Source organism: Oncorhynchus kisutch, linkage group LG22 (genome assembly GCF_002021735.2).
Source record: "Oncorhynchus kisutch isolate 150728-3 linkage group LG22, Okis_V2, whole genome shotgun sequence".
Taxonomy (NCBI): domain Eukaryota; kingdom Metazoa; phylum Chordata; class Actinopteri; order Salmoniformes; family Salmonidae; genus Oncorhynchus; species Oncorhynchus kisutch.
The window spans coordinates 57319732-57332838 of NC_034195.2; the positions used below are offsets into that span (position 1 = coordinate 57319732).

General features: G+C 45.6%; 1 protein-coding gene across 2 annotated transcripts; it reads left to right on the top strand.

Annotated features, from left to right (window-relative positions):
* The first annotated feature begins 1601 nt into the window (after positions 1-1601).
* Positions 1602-10445, top strand: LOC109867186 (annexin A2-A). Of its 2 annotated transcripts, XM_020456180.2 has the most exons (14): positions 1602-1782; positions 2052-2193; positions 3545-3602; positions 3803-3896; positions 4814-4908; positions 5087-5200; positions 5441-5531; positions 5706-5785; positions 6136-6195; positions 6435-6528; positions 8536-8631; positions 8787-8845; positions 9279-9401; positions 9791-10445. In XM_020456180.2, the coding sequence occupies exons 3-14, from the start codon at positions 3555-3557 to the stop codon at positions 9848-9850; spliced, it is 1014 nt and encodes a 337-aa protein (XP_020311769.1). In that variant the 5' UTR covers positions 1602-1782; positions 2052-2193; positions 3545-3554; the 3' UTR covers positions 9851-10445. The 2 variants fall into 2 exon arrangements, with proteins under 2 accessions (XP_020311769.1, XP_020311770.1); XM_020456181.2 differs by lacking the exon at positions 1602-1782 and having other exon boundaries at positions 2121-2189.
* The last annotated feature ends 2662 nt before the right edge of the window (positions 10446-13107 follow it).

Sequence of the window (13107 nt, forward strand, 5' to 3'; positions counted from 1 at the left end):
CCAGACAGTAGGGCCTGCCATCATTCATTATGAACTGGACTGTTTCCAGACAGTAGGGCCTGCCATCATTCACTATGAACTGGACTGTGTGTTTACAGGAAGTAGGGCCTGCCATCATTCACTATGAACTGGACTGTGTGTTTACAGGCAGTAGGGCCTGCCATCATTCACTATGAACTGGACTGTGTGTTTACAGACAGTAGGGCCTGCCATCATTCACTATGAACTGGACTGTTTCCAGACAGTAGGGCCTGTCATCATTCACTTTGAACTGGACTGTTTCCAGACAGTAGGGCCTGTCATCATTCACTTTGAACTGGACTGTTTCCAGACAGTAGGGCCTGCCATCATTCACTATGAACTGGACTGTGTGTTTACAGGAAGTAGGGCCTGCCATCATTCACTTTGAACTGGACTGTGTGTTTACAGGAAGTAGGGCCTGCCATCATTCACTTTGAACTGGACTGTTTCCAGACAGTAGGGCCTGCCATCATTCACTATGAACTGGACTGTGTGTTTACAGGTAGTAGGGCCTGCCATCATTCACTATGAACTGGACTGTGTGTTTCCAGACAGTAGGGCCTGTCATCATTCACTATGAACTGGACTGTGTGTTTACAGGAAGTAGGGCCTGCCATCATTCACTATGAACTGGACTGTGTGTTTACAGGCAGTAGGGCCTGCCATCATTCACTTTGAACTGGACTGTGTGTTTACAGGCAGTAGGGCCTGCCATCATTCACTTTGAACTGGACTGTGTGTTTCCAGGCAGTAGGGCCTGTCATCATTCACTATGAACTGGACTGTTTCCAGGCAGTAGGGCCTGCCATCATTCACTATGAACTGGACTGTGTCTTTACAGGAAGTAGGGCCTGCCATCATTCACTATGAACTGGACTGTGTGTTTCCAGACAGATTTGTACCTTGTCAGCTGGGGGATTCGAACTTGCAACCTTTCGGTTACCAGTCCAACGCTCTTAACCACTAGGCTACCCTGCCGCCCCTATGAACTGGACTGTGTGTTTCCAGACAGTAGGGCCTGCCATCATTCACTTTGAACTGGACTGCGTTTTTGACGCCTTTATTCTGTTAGACACGTTAATACATACTTTTAAATTAAAGTATTTTTTTGTAGAGTACTAATGTTACTGAGCCCACTACAACAAGAAAATAATGAAATACATGTGATTTGGTCCTTGAAACAATGACTTGAAATGGAATTCCATTCATTAATATGAGGACTGCTCCTACTAGGGAGTGCTAAGGACCGGTGGGTTCAACGCCTCTCAATGGCCAATACATAACGTCGGTAATACCGTGTTTATATATCTCATCGGTGCTAACCCACGTTTTGACATCTGAATGGGGACTTGCCTGCCCTCTCATTTAATCGATACAAAATAGATCAGCATAGCTAGTTTGCTAACCAAATGGCACCTGCATCTGTAGTTGTAGCCACCGGAAACCGATATGGACGGAAAGGCAGACACTGATCCACTCGTCCAATGACATCCTCCCAGCGGTTAGCTCGTTAACGTTAGGCTCCGTGTTTTCAGCTTGCTAAATAAACATAAACTAGCCTGTTAGCCATGCTATGGATGACTTGCGATCATTTCCCTTGCTAGTTTAATTGTATTGACATTCCCAGCCTTCGTTACTTTGGTCCGTTTTTGTCCAAAATATGGAGTTAATTTAAACAGTGCATCCTGAATTGAGGCAGCAAATTCTACCAGGCCAGCTGTGATTTACAACCTAACAGCAATATTTGGACTGCTAAGAAATGTATTGGTGAATTATATTAATCATGCATTGAACTGCATCCATCTATTCTACCAGCAATGACTTACTCTATTTTTGAGTGAAATATAACTTCTTCTTTCTTTTTTTTACTTCCTATAAAGTAGATTTTGTAACATAAACTGGGAATTTGATATTTTTGATTGATATTATGATTAGTCTGTTTCATATAAAGTAGTTAAAATGCTGTCTGTTCTACCTTAAGATGTGTATATCTCTAGTACAAATGTGTTTGTGTTGTGGGTCTGACTCAGGGGTGGAGACTAAGGAGAGAGCGGTATTATAGGTTCTACAGCTACATGTAGAACCTCCCTGTGGTATTTAAGCACCACACCCATTCCAGGCCACATAGCCAGGACTATTCTACAGTACCACAGCTCTCTTCAGCACAGGCAGGTAAACTGACAATTCCTTTTTACATTCATTACTATAAATGTATCGAACAATCGTCTTCATCTAGCTCTTGGAAGGATTTATATCATCCCAAAACTAGCTCTGTGAGTTTTTGCTTGTAGGGGACTAAAACCCAAGTTAGATTCAGTGTTGTCATGCATTGTATCTGTTTCTATTATCTTCATGTCCAGTAGAATATATGCATGTTCAGAATGCAGTCTTTTCTCTGTATAAACAGTCCTGAGAAGGCAGTGATTCAGCCGTACTACCTCTCTGAGACAGAGGGCTCTGCTGCAAGCTCCAGGGTGTGTCTGCTGGTTGTCTGCCAAATGGGTTAGGGTGTTGTTAGGGTGTGGTGGTAGTAGGGGTTAGAATGTGGTGGTAGTAGTAGTAGGGGTTAGGGTGTAGTAGGGGTTAGGGTGTAGTAGGGGTTAGGGTGTAGTAGGGGTTAGGGTGTGGTGGTAGGGGTTAGGGTGTAGTAGGGGTTAGGGTGTAGTAGGGGTGGTAGTAGTAGGGGTTAGGGTGTGGTGGTAGGGGTTAGGGTGTAGTGGTGGTGGTGGTAGTAGTAGGGGTTAGGGTGTAGTGGTGGTGGTGGTAGTAGTAGGGGTTAGGGTGTAGTAGGGGTTAGGGTGTTGTTAGGGTGTGGTGGTAGTAGGGGTTAGGGTGTAGTAGGGGTTAGGGTGTGGTGGTAGTAGTAGTAGTAGGGGTTAGGGTGTAGTAGGGGTTAGGGTGTGGTGGTGGTAGTGGTAGGGGTTAGGGTGTAGTTAGGGTGTAGTAGTAGGGGTTAGGGGTTATGGTGTTAGGGTGTAGTGGTAGTTGTAGGGTGTAGTAGTAGGGGTTAGGGTGTAGTAGTAGGGGTTAGGGTGTAGTAGTAGGGGTTAGGGTGTAGTGGTGGTAGTAGGGTGTAGTGGTAGTAGTAGGGGTTAGGGGTTATGGTGTTAGGGTGTAGTGGTAGTGGTAGTAGTAGGGGTTAGGGTGTAGTGGTGGTAGGGGTTAAGATGTAGTAGTAGTAGTTGGGGTTTAGAAGTCATTAGCGTTTAGGTTGTAGGGTTAAGGTTAGGTCTCTGTGCTAGCTAGTGTTTCATCAGGGTGTGTCTAGGCTGGATGTATAATAGTTGACAGACTGTTACATCTAGTTAGTCATTTTGATAAACAGAGGACTTGGTGCCTTATATCGACCGAGATGATTGGTTCAGAGACGCTGCAGTTAGAAGAATGTAATCATCACCTGAGAACCAATAAGATCTCTGGATGGTCTGAGTTACCCAACTCCCAGTGGCGGTGATCAGGACATTGACCTACACGGTTCTCAGCAGGAGAACTGTCTCTAAAACACTTCTCACCCCCTCTACAGGACAGTCAACATGGCGCTGGTATCTGAGTTTCTAGGACAACTGTCTCTTAATGTGGGGGTAAGTATTAATGTTGGTGTTAAACTCCAGTAGAAAATTAAACTACAGTACTCCTCCTGCTACTACTGCTATTTGTACTAGTATTCCACTACTGTACAGTGACCAATACTCTATTGTTTTCTGAATCTTCTGTGAGCCCAAATACTTGACTGTCGTCCCTAATATTAAACTATATTAATATAAACTATTATATATTACAGTCCTGTGAGTCCAAATACCCAACTGTTGTTCCTGCGGTTGACTTCGATCCAGACAAAGATGCTGCCAGAATAGAGACTGCTATCAAGACGAAGGGTAAGAGACATATGTTGAAGAATAATATGTCTGTTTGCTCTGGCTGGGCTAGGCTGGGCTGGGCTAGGCTCTGGCTGGGCTAGGTTAGGCTCTGGCTGGGCTAGGCTCTGGCTGGGCTAGGCTCTGGCTGGGTTAGATTAGGCTCTGGCTAGGCTCTGGCTGGGTTAGGTTAGGCTCTGGCTGGGCTGGGCTAGGCTCTGGCTGGGCTAGGCTCTGGCTGGGCTCTGGCTGGGCTGGGCTAGGCTCTGGCTGGGCTAGGCTCTGGCTAGGCTCTGGCTGGGCTCTGGCTGGGCTGGGCTCTGGCTGGGCTAGGCTCTGGCTAGGCTCTGGCTGGGCTAGGCTCTGGCTAGGCTCTGGCTGGGCTAGGCTCTGGCTGGGCTGGGCTAGGCTCTGGCTGGGCTGGGCTCTGGCTGAGCTAGGCTAGGCTAGGCTCTGGCTGGGCTGGGTTAGGCTCTGGCTGGGTTAGGTTCTGGCTGGGCTGGGTTAGGCTCTGGCTGGGCTAGGTTCTGGCTGGGCTGGGCTAGGCTCTGGCTTGGCTAGGCTCTGGCTGGGTAAAAGGTATCCATGTGGCAACAGTCTGTGGTATTTGTGAGTCAGTTTCCTGACTGAACTGGGAATGTTCCCAAGGCAATTCCTCAGTAGTAGTAGTAGCAGCAGCCTCATACCAGCTAGTGGCAGACAGAGTTGCATCCAGACTCGCTAGTTCCCGCTAGACTGGCAGACACAACCAGTTACCAGTCATCCCTCTCCAGACTGGTATAATGGATAGCCAGTTCACTATCATTAATGCAAAACCACTGAAGAGTTCCTCGTCATTCAGATTTACTGATCAGTTTAATTCGATGAACAATGTCTAGTTATATAGAACAATGTCCACTTATTCCTGAATGTTATGTTTATCTGGGATGTCACCTCAGGTGTGGATGAAGCGACCATCATCAATGTTCTGACCAAGAGGACCTACAGCCAGAGGAGAGAGATCGCTTTCGCTTATGAGAGGAGAGCCAAGAAGGTACAGGAGAACAACTCAAACAATCAGATAAACTAGGGTCAACTGGCTCAATAAGATGACCCTTCACTGATCTAATGTCACGCGAACTGTCATGACACCTGTGAGGGTTGTCGCTTCTGTTCTGTTACTCTGACTGTAACATGGCCTGTATCTAAGTAACATGCTCTGTTTCCTGTAGGATCTGGTGACTGCCCTGAAGGGGGCTCTATCTGGGTCGTTGGAGACTGTGATCTTAGGTCTGATGAAGAGTACAACTCAGTACGATGCCTCCGAGATCAAAGGATCCATTAAGGTACTGGGCAGTGTCTTTCAATCAACCAAACCTCTACTGCCCTCTCCTGATAGTATGGCTACAGTAACAAACTCTATTATAATCTGATAGCTGTGTAGTGGTCTCTACTGCCCTCTCCTGGTATGTCTACAGTGCAGTTGGGAGGGATAAAGGTCACTGGAGATGAACCAGACATTTACAATATAATCCTAACCTTATAGTACAATGTTATGGTAATGCAACATGCCTGTGTATCTGCAGGGTCTAGGAACGGACGAGGAGGTGCTGATAGAGATTGTCTGTTCTCGCAGCTCCTCAGAACTGGCTGAGATTAAGACGGTCTACAAGGAACGTGAGTGAATCCACAGAGCTAAATTTATAAGATAAAATTCTCTTACTGTGTCTAAAAGCTGCCGTCAGCAGGTCTATCTACCTAGTACATCATTAGACCACGGAGTTTTAGTCTTGTGGCTGGATGTATCATGTTGTCATTTGTAGTATGAATGTCTCTGCTCGATCTCCTCAGTGTTCAAGAAGGATCTGGAGAAGGATGTGGCTGGAGACACCTCGGGAGACTTCGCAAAGCTGCTGCTGGCCCTGGTGCAGGTACGACCCTAACACGGGATGAATACTAGCCGCAGGCCATCTTAGTTCTTTTTAGACCAGGCTAGTAGAAAATGTGCTGGAGTAACCTGCTGGCTAGAGAAACTGTCTTTTACAATATCACATGACACAGGTTTTGGACCAGGTCTAGAACAAATTAGTCGACTAGCCCGGCGGGCCGGTGGATAAAAACCTTGAATTCCATCCCTGACCCGAACTAACCCCATCCCTGACCCGAACTAACCCCATCCCTGACCCGAACTAACCCCAACTATCCCTGGTGCAGGTACGACTGCAGTAATTTATGTTATTGAGTTGATCTTTGATCCTGTTCTAATCTTATCCGTTGACAGGCCAAGAGGGCAGAACCCTGCAGTGTGGTGGACTATGAGAAGATCGATGAAGATGCCAGAGTAAGAACAATATACTGTCCTGTCTAGTAGTCTGTCACCATGGATACATCAACCAGATCTATACATGAATGATTCCAGTTTGAAAAGCTGAGTACGGTTCACTACAATAGTGTTTTATGATGGTGTCTAGTGATACCATACAGGCCCTGTATGTTTAAGGCCATCTAATAGATGTTATATAATATGGTCTTCAGGGCCTGTATGTTTAAGGTTCTAGTAATGTGTAATATGGTATTCAGGCCCTGTATGATGCTGGAGTGAAGAGGAAAGGAACCGATGTGGCCACCTGGATCTCCATCATGTCAGAGAGGAGTGTTCCCCACCTGCAGAAAGGTACATACCTGACAGACTAACAGAGACGACATATTTATTTTATTTAACCAGGTAGGCCAGTTGACCAAGTTCTCATTTACAACTGCGACCTGGCCAAGATAAAGCATAGCAGTACGACACATACAACAGTTACACATGGAATAAACACACACAGTAGAACAAGTCTATATACAGTGAGTGCAAATGACGTGAGGAGTTAAGGCAATAAATAGGCCATAGTAGCAAGTAATTACAATTTATCAGATTAAGACTGGAGTGATAGATGAGCAGATGATGATGTGCAACTAGAGATACTGGTGAGCAGAAAAGTAAACAAAAACAATATGAGGATGAGTTAGGTAGATTGGATGGGCTATTTACAGATGGACTATGTACAGCTGCAGTGATCGGTTAGCTGCTCAGATAGCTGATGTTTAAAGTTAGTGAGGGAAATATAAGTCTCCAGCTTCAGCGATTTTTGCAATTTGTTCCAGTCATTGGCAGCAGAGAACTGTAAGGAACGGCAGCTGGAGGTGTTTTCTTTGGGAATGACCAGTGAGATATACCTGCTGGAGCGCGTGCTACGGGTGGGTGTTATGGTGACCAGTGAGATATACCTGCTGGAGCGCGTGCTACGGGTGGGTGTTATGGTGACCAGTGAGATATACCTGCTGGAGCGCGTGCTACGGGTGGGTGTTATGGTGACCAGTGAGATATACCTGCTGGAGCGCGTGCTACGGGTGGGTGTTATGGTGACCAGTGAGATATACCTGCTGGAGCGCGTGCTACGGGTGGGTGTTATATACCTGCTGGAGCGCATGCTACGGGTGGGTGTTGCTATGATGACCAGTGAGCTGAGATAAGGCGGAGCTTTACCTAGCAGAGACTTATAGATGACCTGGAGCCAGTGGGTCTGGCGCCGAATATGTAGCGAGGGCCAGCCGACGAGAGCATACAGGTCACAGTGGTGGGTAGTATATGGGGCTTTGGTAACTAAATGGATGGCACTGTGATAGACTGCATCCAATTTGCTGAGTAGAGTATTGGAAGCTATTTTGTAAATGACATCGCCGAAGTCAAGGATTGGTTGGATAGTCAGTTTTACGAGGGTATGTTTGGCGGCGTGAGTGAAGGATGCTTTGTTGCAAAATAGGAAGCTGATTTATTTTGGATTAGAGATGCTTAATGTGAGTTTGGAAGGAGAGTTTACAGTCTAACCAGACACCTAGGTATTTGTAGTTGTCCACATACTTTAGGTCAGAACCGTCCAGTGTAGTGATGCTCGTCGGGCGGGTAGCGAACGGTTGAAAAGCATGCATTTGGCTTTACTAGCGTTTAAGAGCAGTTGGAGGCCACGGAAGGAGAGTTGTATGGCATTGAAGCTCATCTGGAGGTTAGTTAACAGTGTTCAAAGGGCCAGATGTATACAGAATGGTGTCGTCTGTGTAGAGGAGGATCACCAGCAGCAAGAGCGACATCGTTGAGATTATATATATATATATATATATATATATATATATATATATATATATATATATATATATATAGAAATACATAGAAGAGTCGGCCCGAGAATTGAACCCTGTGGTACCCCCATAGACTGCCAGAGGCCCGGACAACAGGCCCTCCGATTTGACACCCTGAATTCTATCAGAGAAGTAGTTGGTGAACCAGGCGAGGCAGTCATTTGAGAATCCAAGGCTGTTGAGTCTGCCGATAAGAATGTGGTGATTGATGGTGTCGCAAGCCTTGGCCAGGTCGCTGAAGACTGCTACACAGTAATGTATTTTATTGATGACTGTATACCAGACAGCCTGACACCTGCAGAAAGGGACAAGCCTGACACCTGCAGAAAGGGACAAGCCTGACACCTGCAGAAAGGGACAAGCCTGACTGACTAACAGAGACTATAAGCATATACCAGCTACATGAGCTGAATTAATGTTCGGTGTCTGTGGATGTTAAAGGATCCCTGTCGCCCTGAGGTGTTTGACAGGTAAAAGACAGTCTGAATGTGTGTTGTTCCAGTGTTTGACAGGTATAAGAGCTACAGTCCCTATGACATGCAGGAGAGCATCAGGAAGGAGGTGAAAGGAGACCTGGAGAAGTCCTTCCTGACACTCGGTAAGTCATTACTTTAAACCAGGGTGGTCAAACTCATTCTACGGAGTGCCGAGTGTCTACGGGTTTAGTTTCCCTTTCAATTAAGGCCTGGATAGCCAGGTGAGGAGTTCCTTACTAATGAGCAGGTTCTGAGCTCCTCTGTCTCTCTGTTACAGTTGAGTGTTTTGAGAACAAACCGCTGTACTTTGCCAGCAGACTTGCAGAGGCCATGAAGGTAAATGAATAAATGGATAAATTCCTGGTTCTTTGACTAGTTTTAATTTGGGGGACTTGCATAAGATGTGAACAGTACATGGAATACTGCAGTCAGTTTACACCATGTAGTGTTGAGACATTCAGATTGTTTACTGTGCAGAGTACTGGTACTCCTACTACTAGCCTGTTTACTGTGTAGAGTACTGGTACTCCTACTACTAGCCTGTTTACTGTGCAGAGTACTGGTACTCCTACTACTAGCCTGTTTACTGTGCAGAGTACTGGTACTCCTACTACTAGCCTGGGTACTGTGCAGAGTACTGGTACTCCTACTACTAGCCTGTTTACTGTCTCTCCTCTGTGCAGAGTAAAGGGTCTATGGAGAAGGTGGTGATAATATGATGTATATTTAGAATCTGCAGGTTGATAATCAGTATATTTCTAATCTGCAGGGTAAAAGTGCGAAGGAGAAGGTGGTGACGAGGATCATGGTGTCTCGTTGTGAAGTCGACCTCATGAAGATCAGAACCGAGTTCAAGAGTCAGACCGGCAAGTCTCTGTTCCAGACCATCTCTGTGAGTAACACTACAACAATATACCTTTACACCCTAGCACCTCCCCACACTAAGTGTCTGTTCCAGACCATCTCTACAATAATATACCACATCAATACCTGCCAAAACTAACAGTCTCTATTCCAGACAATCTGTCAGTAACACCACCCTACTCTACCACCTCCTCATATCTCTATGGGAAGATCTCAGTTGCATACACCTCACGTTCTCCTCCAAACCCATTGGAGGAGAAAAGCCAGAGGTCTCTCCCCTCTGACCTTCTCCTCCAATGGGTTTTGAGAAAGAGTGCCATTGAGATTTTCCGCATGTCTGTTAGGCCTTTAATCCTGATGCCCCCCCCCCCCCCCCTGCCAGTCCCTAACCTGACCCTGTACCTCTCTCCTCTCCAGGAGCACACTAAGGGGGATTACCAGAAGGCCATGCTGTCTCTGTGTGGAGGAGACGACTAAACAGCATCTGGACTTCATTACCTGCAAGCCTTCGGCGTACTGGTCGTTATGTCCACTGCTGGGAAGGTTGCTTACTAGACTACAACCCCCACTGGACTACAATGTCCAGGCATTAGTTTGGCAGCCACTAGACTACAACTTCCTACGTTAAGAGGTTTACTCATACTATTGGACGTTATCATATGGATATTAATAGCATCATTCTGAAGTATTTCATTAGATGAAGATATTGAACCCTGTTTTCCTGTAACAACCCTACCTGGTAATAAAGTAACTTTGGCAAAGTGTTCTTCACATATTTTTGTAATTTAAGACTTTTATCCAGAGCGACTTACAGTAGTTTCGTACTGGTTCTCCCCATGTGACTCGAACCTGAAACCCTGGCATTGCAAGCGTCATGCTCTACCAAGTCATTTTCAATGTCACATCTTGACTCATTTTTCCAAGGGGCAAGAAAAAGTCAACTTGTAATCATATTCAGTTACTATAGGTGACCACTAGAGGGTGGTAGGAAGTTCAGTAGCTACTCTTCTCTGGTCTGAAACTGACATGCTTTCATCCACTTATCTTTTGAATAAAATGAAATGTTTCTTTAGTTATTCTCCAATTTATAAAAGGAGGGAAGGTTAACGGCAAAGAGATGTTGACTCCATAATTAATATTCTATATTCAGATGGGATAATGTACATCACTTTTACTGGAAATCAAAGCGCTAAACTTGAACATTGTAGAAAAAATGACTTCTGAATTCAACTGTTATAAGCAGTGCATTAAGATAGTTCTATTAATTTACATGACATCACATTCTAAAAACTAAACAGGATGTCATTTAATCTTGTGTTTCCACTGAAATGGCTGTATTAAATGATTTAAATAGTGTTTGGTGCTAATATTTGAATAAAACATGTTAATTGAACCTCCAGAGGCACAATCCTAAACAAGCTGCTGCTGTGTGTAGTGCTAATTACTGTCTCAGCCTGGTTAATGTATTAAACCACCCAAACACATCATAGATAGTCGTCCTTCTGAGCTGCAGGACAGTAACCGGTCAATTTACAAACCCTCGACACCTGTTGAATATGGCCGGTGCCTGTAAACGTTGGCAAAAATGCGTAATTAAATTGGTGCCAGCAACAGTCACCAACGCTCTGGATAACATGCAAACAGCCTAAACAGCTCTGTTAGGGCGAGTAAAATCAAATGTATTTATAAAGCCCTTCTTACATCAGCTGATATATCAGTGCTGTACAGAATGGTCAAAGTGGGGTGTACTCTCATTTGTGTCAGGAAGTAGCTTGCCAGCAAGCCAACGTTATCGTGGGTGCTTGACTGCAGCTGAGGTCAATACGCTCGGATCAACCCTAGTCCGTGGACAGAGCGTCCAGTGTGGTCTGAACGCTCGGATCAACCCTAGTCCCTGGACAGAGCGTCCGGTGTGGTCTGAACGCTCTGAACAACCCTAGTCCCCGGACAGAGCGTCCAGTGTGGTCTGAACGCTCGGAACAACCCTAGTCCCCGGACAGAGCGTCCAGTGTGGTCTGAACGCTCGGAACAACCCTAGTCCCTGGACAGAGCGTCCGGTGTGGTCTGAACGCTCGGAACAACCCTAGTCCCTGGACAGAGCGTCCGGTGTGGTCTGAACGCTCGGAACAACCCTAGTCCGTGGACAGAGCGTCCGGTGTGGTCTGAACGCTCGGAACAACCCTAGTCCCTGGACAGAGCGTCCAGTGTGGTCTGAACGCTCGAACAACCCTAGTCCCTGGACAGAGTGTCCAGTGTGGTCTGAACGCTCGAACAACCCTAGTCCCTGGACAGAGCGTCCAGTGTGGTCTGAACGCTCGGAACAACCCTAGTCCCTGGACAGTGTCCAGTGTGGTCTGAATGCTCGAACAACCCTAGTCCCTGGACAGAGCGTCCAGTGTGGTCTGAATGCTCGAACAACCCTAGTCCCTGGACAGAGCGTCCGGTGTGGTCTGAACGCTCGAACAACCCTAGTCCCTGGACAGAGCATCCAGTGTGGTCTGAACGCTCGGAACAACCCTAGTCCCTGGACAGAGCGTCCAGTGTGGTCTGAACGCTCGAACAACCCTAGTCCCTGGACAGAGCGTCCAGTGTGGTCTGAATGCTCGAACAACCCTAGTCCCTGGACAGAGCGTCCGGTGTGGTCTGAACGCTCCGAAACGCTCTGAGTTTAGAACGGACAATCTGACAACACTCTCTGAATTGCTTCATGCTTCTACACCTGCATTGCTTGCTGTTTGGGGTTTTAGGCTGGGTTTCTGTACAGCACGTTGAGATATCAGCTGATGTTGGAAGGGCTTTATAAATACATTTTATTTTGAATTTACGTACGCCCAGAGCGCACTCTGGCACTCCAGATTGAATTTACGAACACACCCCTAGTTAAAATTCTCTCATCAAAAGTTACATTTTTTCATGATTGTATTTATTTTATCAAAAATGTTCTGTGTCCCTGATATCACTTTCCGCCCTGTTAGTTTTTTGTAATTCTCCATTTAAGAAAACCCCTCTCTCTAAAACGACACCACATTCAGGAAGTATCATCATTTATTCGGTGGGAAAACAATGGTTTAAAAAAGGTACATAAATATAAACCCTTAGTTGTATCTTTTTGTCGATGATGTCCACCCTGCTAGGCTAAATTAAAGGAGAAAATGAACCACATTTCAAAACGTTAAAATATGTTTGATAGAGAATCCTGTTCCAAGTGTTCACCATTATGCTAGCTCAATCTTGCTAGCTCAATCTTGCTCACTCACAGAGCTATGGCTGATTTGGGCTCCAAATGTCCACCTTGTTATGTTCCACCCTGTTAGGATTATGCACCTAACCGGTTAGAAAATGCACCTTAAAAAAAGTGCCCGAGTTTTAACCAATATTCTTTTATTTTTTTAGAAAGAATACTAAAATAAAATATAATTTCCCCCCCCCAAAAGCGATGAGGTCCAAAAGGCACCACACCGTAAGAATGTCCCATTCTAGATCCTTCCATTGTTTAGTTAAGTACCTATCTAGCTGGCTGGTTGATGTTTCCCTTCTGAACCAGGCCAGAGGAAAGCAACATTCACCTCCACAAAATGCTGTTTACATTGCTATCCATACTGAATGAAGCAGTTAAGAGACCTCATGGCCAACCTGAAACTTTTTTCCCCACTTAATTTAAGGGGTAAATTCACCTTAAAAAGCTTTGTGCAACTAACTTAAAGTGAAGGAAACTTTCAGGGAAAATATAAGGG

Coding starts and splice junctions, on each gene's coding strand:
- LOC109867186 (XM_020456180.2), top strand. CDS start 3,555: ATGGCGCTGGTATCTGAGTTTCTAGGACAACTGTCTCTTAATGTGGGG. Junction 6,196..6,434: donor AGATCGATGAAGATGCCAGA/GTAAGAACAATA, acceptor TATGGTATTCAG/GCCCTGTATGATGCTGGAGT. Junction 8,846..9,278: donor GACTTGCAGAGGCCATGAAG/GTAAATGAATAA, acceptor TCTAATCTGCAG/GGTAAAAGTGCGAAGGAGAA.